Source organism: Carassius gibelio, chromosome B22 (assembly GCF_023724105.1).
Source record: "Carassius gibelio isolate Cgi1373 ecotype wild population from Czech Republic chromosome B22, carGib1.2-hapl.c, whole genome shotgun sequence".
Classification (NCBI taxonomy): domain Eukaryota; kingdom Metazoa; phylum Chordata; class Actinopteri; order Cypriniformes; family Cyprinidae; genus Carassius; species Carassius gibelio.
Genome location: NC_068417.1, coordinates 4,531,886 through 4,546,034, shown reverse-complemented (window position 1 = coordinate 4,546,034; position 14,149 = coordinate 4,531,886). Strand labels below are relative to the sequence as shown.

The following is a 14,149-nucleotide window of genomic DNA, read 5'->3' as shown; positions in this document are numbered from 1 at the left end:
GACCCTGCGTCTGAAGATGCTTTTAGATGTATTCACAGTTCAATGCTCATCAGACGGCTGTATACATACATTTACATAGCAATTACAAATGTATAATGAAATAAGATTAACTTTATACAATATTTATAATACAGAAATATGAACAAAATTTAATGATACTTGAATTATGAAAGTAATATCGCCACTAGGATGCAGTATTTCATTGTGTTAATAAAGGAGCCTTTTATTCAATCTATGCATTGAAAATGCTTCATTCATTAATTCAGGAATAAAGTCAAGTGCCTGTATATAATAATTGGTCATTGAATTGTTTATAATAATGGGTTTTTCAAAAACTCTGATTCTGGAATGATACACCACTCTATGTGCCTACTCCGAGTCTGTCACACAGCGGTTCTGTGACTTGGGTTTAGTTGGCAGAGAAAATAACTATTTTGTATGCCATCAGTTAGCTGGCCAATACTCAGTTTAATTAAAAAAAACTCAGCTTATTGTCTTAAACTACCTATGTTCACATAAATTAATAGAAATTTGAATGTTTCAATAGAAGGGTTGCATAATTTTTGCCTACACAAAAGAAATTTCTGTCTATGTTCTGCCTCGGTATGTTTTGTGTCAAGCCATTCGTTAATCTGGCTGTTGAAGAGAAAGAGATAAAATCTAGTAGAAATAAACATGTTAAGAATCCATGAAAGACAGGGACTCTTATTATGTTTTTTAGGACTATTATTATGTTTTAATGTTTGGTTGATGGTTGACGAATCAGCGGAGAGGGGTGTTTCATTCCCGCCCAGATGTCGAGATTAAATATTCAAGTTTTTATTCATTTTCTGTTATTTTATTCATTTTTTGTCCCTGAACATAAAGTAAAAAAATAAAATAAAAAAGGTTTTGTTTTTACAAATGAATTAAAATTTTTCAGAATTTAATATTAAATTAAAAAACAAGGCATACAAGCTTAGAGTGGTTACAATCATCCGGGTTCAAATCACACTCAAATTGATTTGATTTTTGGGGAAGTCGTGTCCTAGTTGTTAGAGAAATTGACTCCTAACCCTAAAGTTGTGGGTTCTAGTCTTGGGCTGGCAATACCACGATTGAGGTACTGAGGCACTGAACCCCCAACTGCTCCCCGGCTACCCACTGCTCTGGGTGTGTGTTCACTGTGTGTGTGTGTGTGTGTGTGTGTGTGTTCACTTTGGATGGGTTAAATGCAGAGCACGATTTCTGATTATAGGTCACCCCAAGTGGAGCCAATCACAACACACACTGTCCCAGCTAACCAATTACAGCACATTTTGTATTCCAGAAGGGCGGGCCTTCATTTGATACAGTAACTATTCGAGTCGTTAATGCCAGACTGGGGAAAGAGGTGTTGTAATAAAGTAAAACATCTGAAAAAGTGTGTTTTTTGAACAACCTTGTATGAGAGCCTTTTCTAGTACACCCCCAAAACAAAATCAAGACTTTGTAAAAGAATATAATAAGACCCCTTTAATTATAGTTCATGTCATTCCTATTCAATAATGGTGGATTTGACTCTACCATATATTTCCATACAGATGATTAGGCTTGGGTATCGAGTATCGAGTGGAACCGTGACTAGCTTTGCGATTTTCCCGGAATCATTCAAAAGTATACATTTTGATTCCTAGTTTCGATTCCTAGTCCACCGCCTGGAACAAGAAGAAACACCAACAAAGAAGCGTACACCTGAAGTATTGGCATAATCGAGCTAGTCCAACATGGATAGTGTGTGTCGGTGGTCCTAAGTTTGGTTTCACTTTCCTAAACAGAACGAAATCTTGGCAAAATGCAACATTTGCATTAAGATTGTTTCGTGCATAGGAGGGTGCACGTCGAACATGATAATGCACCTCTGAGTCCATGGAGTAGAAATAAATATGTGCCCCATCTTTGATGCGCTGCGCCAACCGTCCTCTGCTGCCTCTTTTTTCTCCTATTTATGCGTTCAAGCTTATTCTACATCCAGCGAATGCGTTTTCTCCACAGCAGGAGATAATAAAGTTATCTGTTCAGAACGTTCACGCATCCTGCCTGAGAAGGCAGATATGATAATTTTCCTAAACAAGAACTATTTCTGATTTTATACTGTACCTGCTGCTAATCTATACTTGGTTTTACAAGTTGTTTCTTACTGTAGGACCCTATGATTTCAGCAATGCTGAAAACGCGGATGGAATCGCGGAATCCAGTCATAAAAACGCAATTTATAGTTTAACGCGGAATGTCACAGAATTTGCCAAATTTTGAATGAATTAATCAAAAGTTGGTCATTGCACTTACATCAAAAAACAATATGGACTAGTATCTGTAAATATTAAGCCAGAAAAGTTTATTTAAATATGAATCCTGAATGTTCCGCGTGTCTGTGTTAATGAATGGCGCAGAAGCGCATCTTCATTCATCACACACACACGGAAGCACGTGTGCCGCTGGCAGTGATTTCAGAGTCTGTAGTCTCTCTAAATAAGTTTAAAGAAAAGTAAAAAGAAAAAAGTAAAAAGTTATAGAATTAAAATTGATGACAAAGGTCAGACTATTTCCTTCAGAAATCAGTTGGTTAGTTAGATCATTTAAAATATCCTAAACTTTTTTTGACCCTGGCTCTTAAAAGAATCAGAATCGAGAATCGTTAGGAACCGGAATTGAACCAAGGAATCGGAATTAGAATCGTTCAAATTCAAATGATACCCAATTTTTTTTCACCTGATGGTCTTTAATGAACAGAGTCCATCCTGTAGTAAATCACTGAGCTGCTTCACTCCTGATTCTCCAGGATCATTTCCTGTGAGATCCAGCTCTATCAGGTGTGAAGGGTTTGATCTCAGAGCTGAAGACAGAGCTTTATAACCTTCTTCAGTGATACTGCAGTCTGAAAGTCTACAAAAATAAAAACATGAATTCAAAGCAACAATTTGGTTCAAATTCATCCACTGCACAATCATATTAAAACGAGATCAATTAATTAATTAGTTATTTTAGTTATATCCTCTGGCACAAACCATTCTAATCAATTAAGCTGTCAAGACTGCAAAAAGAATCTTGTTTGCATCTTATCAGCACTTTTTTGTTTGATTCTTTGGTTCGATGAGTCAGTGAGTGTGTGTCATTCACTGAACAAAACTCTGGTATTTCCAGCACTGCCTAATCTAAACACTTCTGGATTCTCCACTAAATTCATATGCTCAACAGAAATCTGTGTGATTGGTTAAAATGCTACATGCTTTTAAGGAAACACACATAAAAATTGTATCTGATATAACATCAGCAGGTCTAAATTAAATATTTTGCCCCCCTACTGTGAATTTGGTATGCCATTTTTGTGCAAAGACCTTGTTAATTTTTAATCCTACTTTGGTTGTGTATAATACATCCGTAACCTGGGAAAAATATAATTGTGAACAAATACTTTATTATTGTACAATTGTATAACAATGACTTGTGTGAGGTTAGTGAATGAAAACCACTGTCTACAACAAAAACAATATAGTATTATTAGTTTTATGGTATAGTTCAGTTGTTTTTACCACTGCAGGTGAACAGTTAAAAGATTTTTAATAGTCCAGTGATTGCTGTGGTGTTGAGTGCAGCTGCTGGTTAAATGTACTCACTTCAGTATCTTCAGCTCACACACAGGGTTCTTCAGTCCCTCACAGATCTCTTTGACTCCTGAATCCAGCAGACGACTGTTGTTCAGGTTCATCTCTTTCAGGATGGTTTTGGAGGAGAGAACAGTAGCTAGAACCGAACAGCTTTTCTCTGTCAGCTCAAAGTTATTCAGCCTGAACACAAAAAAAGCATTTCAGCCAGGACAGCTTTCCTCAAGTATATTTATGACAGTTATATTGCATACTGTTGGTGTTGGGGTTGAAAGAGGGAGTTTGATTGTGAGCAGTTATGTGATGGAAGAGATGCTGAAAGAATAGAATTAAATGGAGTGCTGTGATAAGTGTCAAGACTGGATTGGTGCGAGCTTGACTATTACACCATGCTTTATTATTATTCAGCACATATTCAACACACATCAGATCAACAGCTCTTCATATCTGATCACACATGTGACTGACAATCTTTAATAATGAATAATCAAAGTGGTTTCAATGTATACATCACGTATACTTACATTATTTTTTCTAGTTTGCTGTGAGAGTCCATCAAAAGAGCAGACAGTTTCTCCCAATCCAGATCTCCTAATTTATCTTCACTCAGATCCAGTTCTTTCAGTAATAATGGACTTTTACCCAGAACTCCAGTAAGATACTCACACGCTTCCTCTGCAGCAGGACTTTTCAAAAACCTACAGGAATCAGACAAGGATTTCAGATCATTTATATTTTTACATTATTTTTGACACAAATTCTGTTGTGTGTCTGTCGAATTTCTCTGAACTGCGGTTAAAAGGGGTCATATTATACTTTTTCACGTTCAACTTTAGTTAGTCTGTAATAATGCTGTTTGAGCATAAAAAAGATCTGCAAAGTTACAAAGCTCAAAGTCAACTTCAAAAGGAGATATTCAACAGAAATCACTTTACAAAAACTACAGTGAACGACTTGTTTGGACTACAACGCATATCTTCCGGGATTTGTGATATCACAAGTATCAACGAATGCTACTAGACCTGATTGAGCTGCACTAGAGAAGACAACGAGTCTTATTATTATGTCAGAGACATGGTCCATGTAACTTTTGTATTATTTGTTTTTTAATTTAATATTGAAATCTGAATAGTGAAAAAAATGGCACATTTTTCAACAAAATAATAAAAATAAAAAAATCAAGAATTTGGCTTCATTTTGGGACAGAAAATGAATAAACAACTTGAACATTCAATCTCTATATGTGGGTGGGAATGAAACGCCCCTCTTCGCTGATTGGTCAACCAAACATTACCAAACAACCAAATGCGGAATGTCACAGAATTTGCCAAATTTTGAATGAATTAATCAAAAGTTGGTCATTGCACTTACATCAAATAACAATATGGACAAGTATCTGTAAATATTAAGCCAGAAAAGTTTATTTAAATATGAATCCTGAATGTTCTGCGTGTCTGTGTTAATGAATGGTGCAGAAGGGCATCTTCATTCATCACATATATGGAAGCACACGTGACGCTGGCAGTGATTTCAAAGTCTGTAGTCTCTCTAAATAAGTAAAAAAAGTAAAAAGTTATAGAATTAAAATTGATGAAAAAGGTCAGACTATTTCCTTCAGAAAGGCCGTTGGTTAGTTAGATCATTTCAAATATCCTAAACTTTTTTTGACTCTGCCTCTTAAAAGAATCGGAATCAAGAATCGTTAGGAACCGGAATCGAACCAAGGAATCGAAATCGGAATCAGAATTGTTCAAATTCAAACAATACCCAACCCTACAGATAATTATTTAAATATTTTAAGTTTTTTTTTTCACCTGATGGTCTTTAATGAACAGAGTCCATCCTGTAGTAAATCACTGAGCTGCTTCACTCCTGATTCTCCAGGATCATTTCCTGTGAGATCCAGCTCTATCAGGTGTGAAGGGTTTGATCTCAGAGCTGAAGACAGAGCTTTATAACCTTCTTCACTGATACTGCAGTCTGAAAGTCTACAAAAATAAAAACATGAATTCAAAGCAACAATTTGGTTCAAATTCATCGAATCATCCACTGCACAATCATATTATAAAAACGAGATAAATTAATTAATTAGTTATTTTAGTTATGTCCTCTGGCAAAAACCATTCTAATCAATTAAGCTCTCAAGACTGCAAAAAGAATCTTGTTTGCATCGTATCAGCACTTTTTTTTTGTTTCTTTGCTTCGATGAGTCAGTGAGTGTGTGTCATGCACTGAACAAAACTCTGGGATTTCCAGCACTGCCTTATCTAAACACTTCTGGATTCTCCACTACATTCATATGCTCAACAGAAATTTGTATGATTGGTTAAAATGCTACATGCTTTTTAGGAAACACGCATAAAAAATTGTATCTGATACAACATCAGCAGGTCTAAATTAAATATTTTGCCCCCCTACTGTGAATTTGGTATGCCATTTTTGTGCAAAGACCTCGTTAATTTTTAATCCTAACTTGGTTGTGTATAATAAATCCGTAACCAAGGAAAAAAATATAATTGTGAACAAATGTTATGGCTACTTTATTATTGTAGAATTGTATAACAATGACTTGTGTGAGCTTAGTGAATGAAAACCACTGTCTACAACAAAAACAATATGGTATTATTAGTTTTATGGTATTGTTAAATTGTTTTTACTTCTGCAGGTGAACAGTTAAAATATTTCTAATATTCCAGTGATTGCTGTGGTGTTGAGTGCAGCTGCTGGTGAAATGTACTCACTTCAGTATCTTCAGCTCACACACAGGGTTCTTCAGTCCCTCACAGATCTCTTTGACTCCTGAATCCAGCAGACGACTGTTGTTCAGTTTCATCTCTTTCAGGATGGTTTTGGAGGAGAGAACAGTAGCTAGAACTGAACAGCTTTTCTCTGTCAGCTCACAGTTATTCAGCCTGAACACAAAAACAGCATTTCAGTCATGACAGCTTTCCTCAAGTATATTTATTACAGTTATATTGCATACTGTTAGTGTTGGGGTTGAAGGAGGGAGTTTGATTGTGAGCAGTTATGTGATGGAAGAGATGCTGAAAGAATAGAATTAAATGGAGCGCTGTGATAAGTGTCAAGACTGGATTGGTATGAGCTTGACTATTACACCATGCTTGATTATTATTATTCAGCACATATTCAACACACATCAGATCAACAGCTCTTCATATCTGATCACACATGTGACTGACCATCTTTAATAATGAATAATCAAGAGGTTTCAATGTATAAATCACATATACTTACATTATTTTTTCCAGTTTGCTGTGAGAGTCCTTCAAAAGAGCAGAGAGTTTCTCCCAATCCAGATTTCCTAATTTATCTTCACTCAGATCCAGTTCTTTCAGTAATAATGGACTTTTACCCAGAACTCCAGTGAGATACTCACACGCTTCCTCTGCAGCAGGACTTTTCAAAAACCTACAGGAATCAGACAAAGATTTCAGATCATTTATATTTTTACATTATTTTTGACACAAATTCTGTTGTGTGTCTGTTGAATTTCTCTGAACTGCGGTTAAAAGGGGTCATATTATACTTTTTCACGTTCAACTTTAGTTAGTCTGTAATAATGCTGTTTGAGCATAAAAAAGATCTGCAAAGTTACAAAGCTCAAAGTCAACTTCAAAAGGAGATATTCAACAGAAATCACTTTACAAAAACTACAGTGAACGACTTGTTTGGACTACAACGCATATCTTCCGGGATTTGTGATATCACAAGTATCGACGAATGCTACTAGACCTGATTGAGCTGCACTAGAGAAGACAACGAGTCTTATTATTATGTCAGAGACATGGTCCATGTAACTTTTGTATTATTTGTTTTTTAATTTAATATTGAAATCTGAATAGTGAAAAAAATGGCACATTTTTCAACAAAATAATAAAAATAAAAAAAAAAATCAAGAATTTGGCTTCATTTTGGGACAGAAAATGAATAAACAACTTGAACATTCAATCTCTATATGTGGGTGGGAATGAAACACCCCTCTTCGCTGATTGGTCAACCAAACATTACCAAACAACCAAATGCGGAATGTCACAGAATTTGCCAAATTTTGAATGAATTAATCAAAAGTTGGTCATTGCACTTACATCAAATAACAATATGGACAAGTATCTGTAAATATTAAGCCAGAAAAGTTTATTTAAATATGAATCCTGAATGTTCTGCGTGTCTGTGTTAATGAATGGTGCAGAAGGGCATCTTCATTCATCACATATATGGTGGCACACGTGACGCTGGCAGTGATTTCAAAGTCTGTAGTCTCTCTAAATAAGTAAAAAAAGTAAAAAGTTATAGAATTAAAATTGATGAAAAAGGTCAGACTATTTCCTTCAGAAAGGCCGTTGGTTAGTTAGATCATTTCAAATATCCTAAACTTTTTTTGACTCTGCCTCTTAAAAGAATCGGAATCAAGAATCGTTAGGAACCGGAATCGAACCAAGGAATCGAAATCGGAATCAGAATTGTTCAAATTCAAACAATACCCAACCCTACAGATAATTATTTAAATATTTTAAGTTTTTTTTCACCTGATGGTCTTTAATGAACAGAGTCCATCCTGTAGTAAATCACTGAGCTGCTTCACTCCTGATTCTCCAGGATCATTTCCTGTGAGATCCAGCTCTATCAGGTGTGAAGGGTTTGATCTCAGAGCTGAAGACAGAGCTTTATAACCTTCTTCACTGATACTGCAGTCTGAAAGTCTACAAAAATAAAAACATGAATTCAAAGCAACAATTTGGTTCAAATTCATCGAATCATCCACTGCACAATCATATTATAAAAACGAGATAAATTAATTAATTAGTTATTTTAGTTATGTCCTCTGGCAAAAACCATTCTAATCAATTAAGCTCTCAAGACTGCAAAAAGAATCTTGTTTGCATCGTATCAGCACTTTTTTTGTTGTTTCTTTGGTTCGATGAGTCAGTGAGTGTGTGTCATGCACTGAACAAAACTCTGGGATTTCCAGCACTGCCTTATCTAAACACTTCTGGATTCTCCACTACATTCATATGCTCAACAGAAATTTGTATGATTGGTTAAAATGCTACATGCTTTTTAGGAAACACGCATAAAAAAATTGTATCTGATACAACATCAGCAGGTCTAAATTAAATATTTTGCCCCCCTACTGTGAATTTGGTATGCCATTTTTGTGCAAAGACCTCGTTAATTTTTAATCCTAACTTGGTTGTGTATAATACATCCGTAACCAAGGAAAAAAATATAATTGTGAACAAATGTTATGGCTACTTTATTATTGTAGAATTGTATAACAATGACTTGTGTGAGCTTAGTGAATGAAAACCACTGTCTACAACAAAAACAATATGGTATTATTAGTTTTATGGTATTGTTAAATTGTTTTTACTTCTGCAGGTGAACAGTTAAAATATTTCTAATATTCCAGTGATTGCTGTGGTGTTGAGTGCAGCTGCTGGTGAAATGTACTCACTTCAGTATCTTCAGCTCACACACAGGGTTCTTCAGTCCCTCACAGATCTCTTTGACTCCTGAATCCAGCAGACGACTGTTGTTCAGTTTCATCTCTTTCAGGATGGTTTTGGAGGAGAGAACAGTAGCTAGAACTGAACAGCTTTTCTCTGTCAGCTCACAGTTATTCAGCCTGAACACAAAAACAGCATTTCAGTCATGACAGCTTTCCTCAAGTATATTTATTACAGTTATATTGCATACTGTTAGTGTTGGGGTTGAAGGAGGGAGTTTGATTGTGAGCAGTTATGTGAGGGAAGAGATGCTGAAAGAATAGAATTAAATGGAGCGCTGTGATAAGTGTCAAGACTGGATTGGTATGAGCTTGACTATTACACCATGCTTGATTATTATTATTCAGCACATATTCAACACACATCAGATCAACAGCTCTTCATATCTGATCACACATGTGACTGACCATCTTTAATAATGAATAATCAAGAGGTTTCAATGTATAAATCACATATACTTACATTATTTTTTCCAGTTTGCTGTGAGAGTCCTTCAAAAGAGCAGAGAGTTTCTCCCAATCCAGATTTCCTAATTTATCTTCACTCAGATCCAGTTCTTTCAGTAATAATGGACTTTTACCCAGAACTCCAGTGAGATACTCACACGCTTCCTCTGCAGCAGGACTTTTCAAAAACCTACAGGAATCAGACAAAGATTTCAGATCATTTATATTTTTACATTATTTTTGACACAAATTCTGTTGTGTGTCTGTTGAATTTCTCTGAACTGCGGTTAAAAGGGGTCATATTATACTTTTTCACGTTCAACTTTAGTTAGTCTGTAATAATGCTGTTTGAGCATAAAAAAGATCTGCAAAGTTACAAAGCTCAAAGTCAACTTCAAAAGGAGATATTCAACAGAAATCACTTTACAAAAACTACAGTGAACGACTTGTTTGGACTACAACGCATATCTTCCGGGATTTGTGATATCACAAGTATCGACGAATGCTACTAGACCTGATTGAGCTGCACTAGAGAAGACAACGAGTCTTATTATTATGTCAGAGACATGGTCCATGTAACTTTTGTATTATTTGTTTTTTAATTTAATATTGAAATCTGAATAGTGAAAAAAAATGGCACATTTTTCAACAAAATAATAAAAATAAAAAAATCAAGAATTTGGCTTCATTTTGGGACAGAAAATGAATAAACAACTTGAACATTCAATCTCTATATGTGGGTGGGAATGAAACGCCCCTCTTCGCTGATTGGTCAACCAAACATTACCAAACAACCAAACGCGGAATGTCACAGAATTTGCCAAATTTTGAATGAATTAATCAAAAGTTGGTCATTGCACTTACATCAAATAACAATATGGACAAGTATCTGTAAATATTAAGCCAGAAAAGTTTATTTAAATATGAATCCTGAATGTTCTGCGTGTCTGTGTTAATGAATGGCGCAGAAGGGCATCTTCATTCATCACACATACGGAAGCACACGTGACGCTGGCAGTGATTTCAAAGTCTGTAGTCTCTCTAAATAAGTAAAAAAAGTAAAAAGTTATAGAATTAAAATTGATGAAAAAGGTCAGACTATTTCCTTCAGAAAGGCCGTTGGTTAGTTAGATCATTTCAAATATCCTAAACTTTTTTTGACTCTGCCTCTTAAAAGAATTGGAATCAAGAATCGTTAGGAACCGGAATCGAACCAAGGAATCGAAATCGGAATCAGAATTAGAATTGTTCAAATTCAAACGATACCCAACCCTACAGAAAATATTTAAATAATTATAAGTTTTTTTTTTCACCTGATGGTCTTTAATGAACAGAGTCCATCCTGTAGTAAATCACTGAGCTGCTTCACTCCTGATTCTCCAGGATCATTTCCTGTGAGATCCAGCTCTATTAGGTGTGAAGGGTTTGATCTCAGAGCTGAAGACAGAGCTTTATAACCTTCTTCAGTGATACTGCAGTCTGAAAGTCTACAAAAATAAAAACATGAATTCAAAGCAACAATTTGATTAAAATTCATAATTTTATCCACTGTACAATCATATCATGAAATCAAGATCAATTAGTTATTTAAGTTATGTCCTCTTGCCAAAAGCCATTCTAATCAATGAAGCTGTCAAGACTGCAAAAAGAATCTTGTTTGCATCGTATCAGCACTTTTTTGTTTGTTTCTTTGGTTCGATAGTCAGTGCTGGTATTTCCAGCACTGGCTAATCTAAACACTTCTGGATTCTCCACTACATTCATATGCTCAACAGAAATCTGTGTGATTGGTTAAAATGCTACATGCTTTTTAGGAAACACGAATAAAGATTTAATCTGATATAACATCAAGTATAAATTAAATATTTTGCCCTGTTACTGTTAATTTGATATGACATTTTTGTGCAAAAACTTTGATTGTGTAAAATACATTCGTAACCTAGGAAAAAATATAATTGTGAACAAATTTTATAGCTATTTTATTATTGTACAATTGTATAACAATGACTTGTGTGTCTGCGTGAGGTTAGGGAATGAAAAACACTGTGTACAACAAAAACATTTTAGTATTATTAATATTGTGGTATTCTCAAACTCAGTCTCTTAAACTCCACATGACTTAACTTAATAATCAGAAAGATACCAAATATACTGACATTGACACTTGCACACAGCAGTTTCTATAATTTTATTGATTTACTTTTTTACCTCTATTTTTACTATTGCTGCTATGTAAATACCCTGTATACCCTGTTTTCACATTTTCTCTTGTACATTCCTGCCCATCTTAATATTTATTAAGTCTACTGTATACTGTCATGCACATTTTTATTTTAAAAGCTTTTTATTTTATTCTTATTTTTTTAATCTTACTTTTTCCAAATCTTATTATTTTTTATAATTTTCTTGTGCTTGTATTCTTTAAAACTTGTTTTCTGAGTGACATACACACAATAAACCTCTTCTGATAAGCCATGTTCTGGATGAATAAAATATTGCTACTGATGAATAACCAATGCTTGTCCACTAGGTGGCAGTGCGCTCCCACTGGATTGTGTCCCCTCTGTTTTATATATATATATATATATATATATATATATATATATATATATATATATATATATATATATATATATATATATATATATAAAACAAAAAATTACAAGTTTACAGAACAAATTTGCATACAATTTACATTCAGAAACAAATTTTAAAGGGGGCTAAAGTTAATACAAAAAAATAAAAAATAAAAATAAAACATTAATTTTTATCTGTATTAACAGAATAAAACAGAATAAAACGTTATAATAAATTATATTTATCAAATAAAACTAACAGGATTTCAGCTTTTTATTTTTTGTTAAATATTGTCTCAAATAATTGTTAAATACTATAAACATGGGGGCGTTTTAAAAAATATATACATTTATGAATAGAGTACTTCGCTAACAAAAGAAAGACATTAATTAAACCTTTTTTGCTGCCATCTTCATAGTTTCCATATTTAATATCTATAAATCCCCATGTCTACTGATTGGCTTCATCGCTCTGTCTTCTCTCCACCGGTAAGCTGGTGTGTGGTGGGCGTTCTGGCGCAATATGGCTGCCGTCGCATCATCCAGGTGGATGCTGCACACTGGTGGTGGTTGAGGAGATACCCCGTCTATGTAAAGTGCTTTGAGTGTCTAGAAAAGCGCTATATAAATGTAAAGAATTATTATTATTTATTATTATAAAGGACAGGTTAAATTTAACCACATTTCTCTCTTTTAACCATAATTGCACTTTTTCCCAGAAGACACTAATATATTTACAAGCAAAAAAAAAATATGCTCTGCATCATCTGGAGATGAGTTACAAAATGTACATAATATCATATCCAAGTAAAAATTATTGTCTATCAGACATTTCCTCCTGGATGATGGACCATCACTTCAACTCAACCTTGCCAAGACAGAACTGCTTGTGATTCCAGCAAACCCATTGTTCCATCACAATTTCACCATCAAGTTAGGCACATCAACCATAACTCCTTCAAAAACAGCCTGAAACCTTGGAGTTATGATTGATGATCAGCTGACTTTCTCAGACCACATTGCTAAAACTGTCCGATCCTGCAGATTTGCTTTATTCAACATCAAGAAGATCAAGCCCTTTCTTTCAGATCATGCTGCACAACTCCTTGTTCAAGCTCTTGTTCTGTCCAGGCTGGACTATTGCAATGCTCTCTTGGCAGGTCTTCCAGCCAATTCTATCAAACCTTTACAATTAATCCAGAACGCGGCAGCAGGATTAATTTTTAATGAGCCAAAAATAATACACGTCACACCTCTGTTTATCAATTTGCACTGGCCACCCAATTTCTTAAATAATGATGCTGGAATTTTAAACCAAAAACTCTCTGAATTGCGTACAAAAGCTTGCAGCCATTTTAATTTCAGCATGCTATTCAACTGTTCAAAATAAATTATGGTTTAAATCACCCAGGTCATAAGATTTAACTATATCATTTTTCTTAATAAATTGAGTCTTATTTTTTCAAATAAAATTATACAAGGAACAATTAATTAATTTGGAAACATATGAAGAAGGGGTTAAAGCAATTGTTGGGTAGAAGACTCTTGACAGGAACTCAGCTTTAGACAATAATACTCAACCAGAAATAGAGAGGTCTCTTTATAACCAATTTTTTAGAATGGTTTTGGCCTTTTTTAATTTTTCAAAACAATTGCTTTCATGCATTCCTCTGAATTTCTTGTAATTATAATACCTAAATACTTAGTGGAATTTTTAACAGTTACATTAAAGATGGAAATGTGATCACAATTATAAATGGGCATAAGCTCACATTTGGACATATTTAGAGTCCTGACACTTTAGAAAAAAAATCAACTAGAGAAATAGAAAGGGAAATTTGATTTGCATCTTGTAAAAAAAAAAAAAGAGTGGTATCATCTGCTAACTGACTAATACCAATAGTCGCATTAAACAACTTCAATTTGTTAACACTAAAATCATGAATAAATAAACGAGCCAACAGATCTGTTGCAAT

General features: G+C 34.4%; 1 protein-coding gene across 1 annotated transcript in view; it reads right to left on the bottom strand.

Annotated features, from left to right (window-relative positions):
• The window catches only part of LOC127987694 (uncharacterized), a 2,462,016-nt gene that overhangs the window by 2,376,312 nt on the left and 71,555 nt on the right, over nucleotides 1-14,149 (bottom strand). The window contains exons 24-31 of the mRNA XM_052590053.1: nucleotides 11,056-11,084; nucleotides 8,171-8,315; nucleotides 6,879-7,052; nucleotides 6,365-6,535; nucleotides 5,438-5,611; nucleotides 4,148-4,321; nucleotides 3,636-3,806; nucleotides 2,731-2,904 (exon numbers count right to left, since the gene is read on the bottom strand). Of these exons, the coding sequence (XP_052446013.1) occupies nucleotides 2,731-2,904; nucleotides 3,636-3,806; nucleotides 4,148-4,321; nucleotides 5,438-5,611; nucleotides 6,365-6,535; nucleotides 6,879-7,052; nucleotides 8,171-8,315; nucleotides 11,056-11,084 (1,212 nt within the window). The remainder of the gene's footprint in view (nucleotides 1-2,730; nucleotides 2,905-3,635; nucleotides 3,807-4,147; nucleotides 4,322-5,437; nucleotides 5,612-6,364; nucleotides 6,536-6,878; nucleotides 7,053-8,170; nucleotides 8,316-11,055; nucleotides 11,085-14,149) is intronic.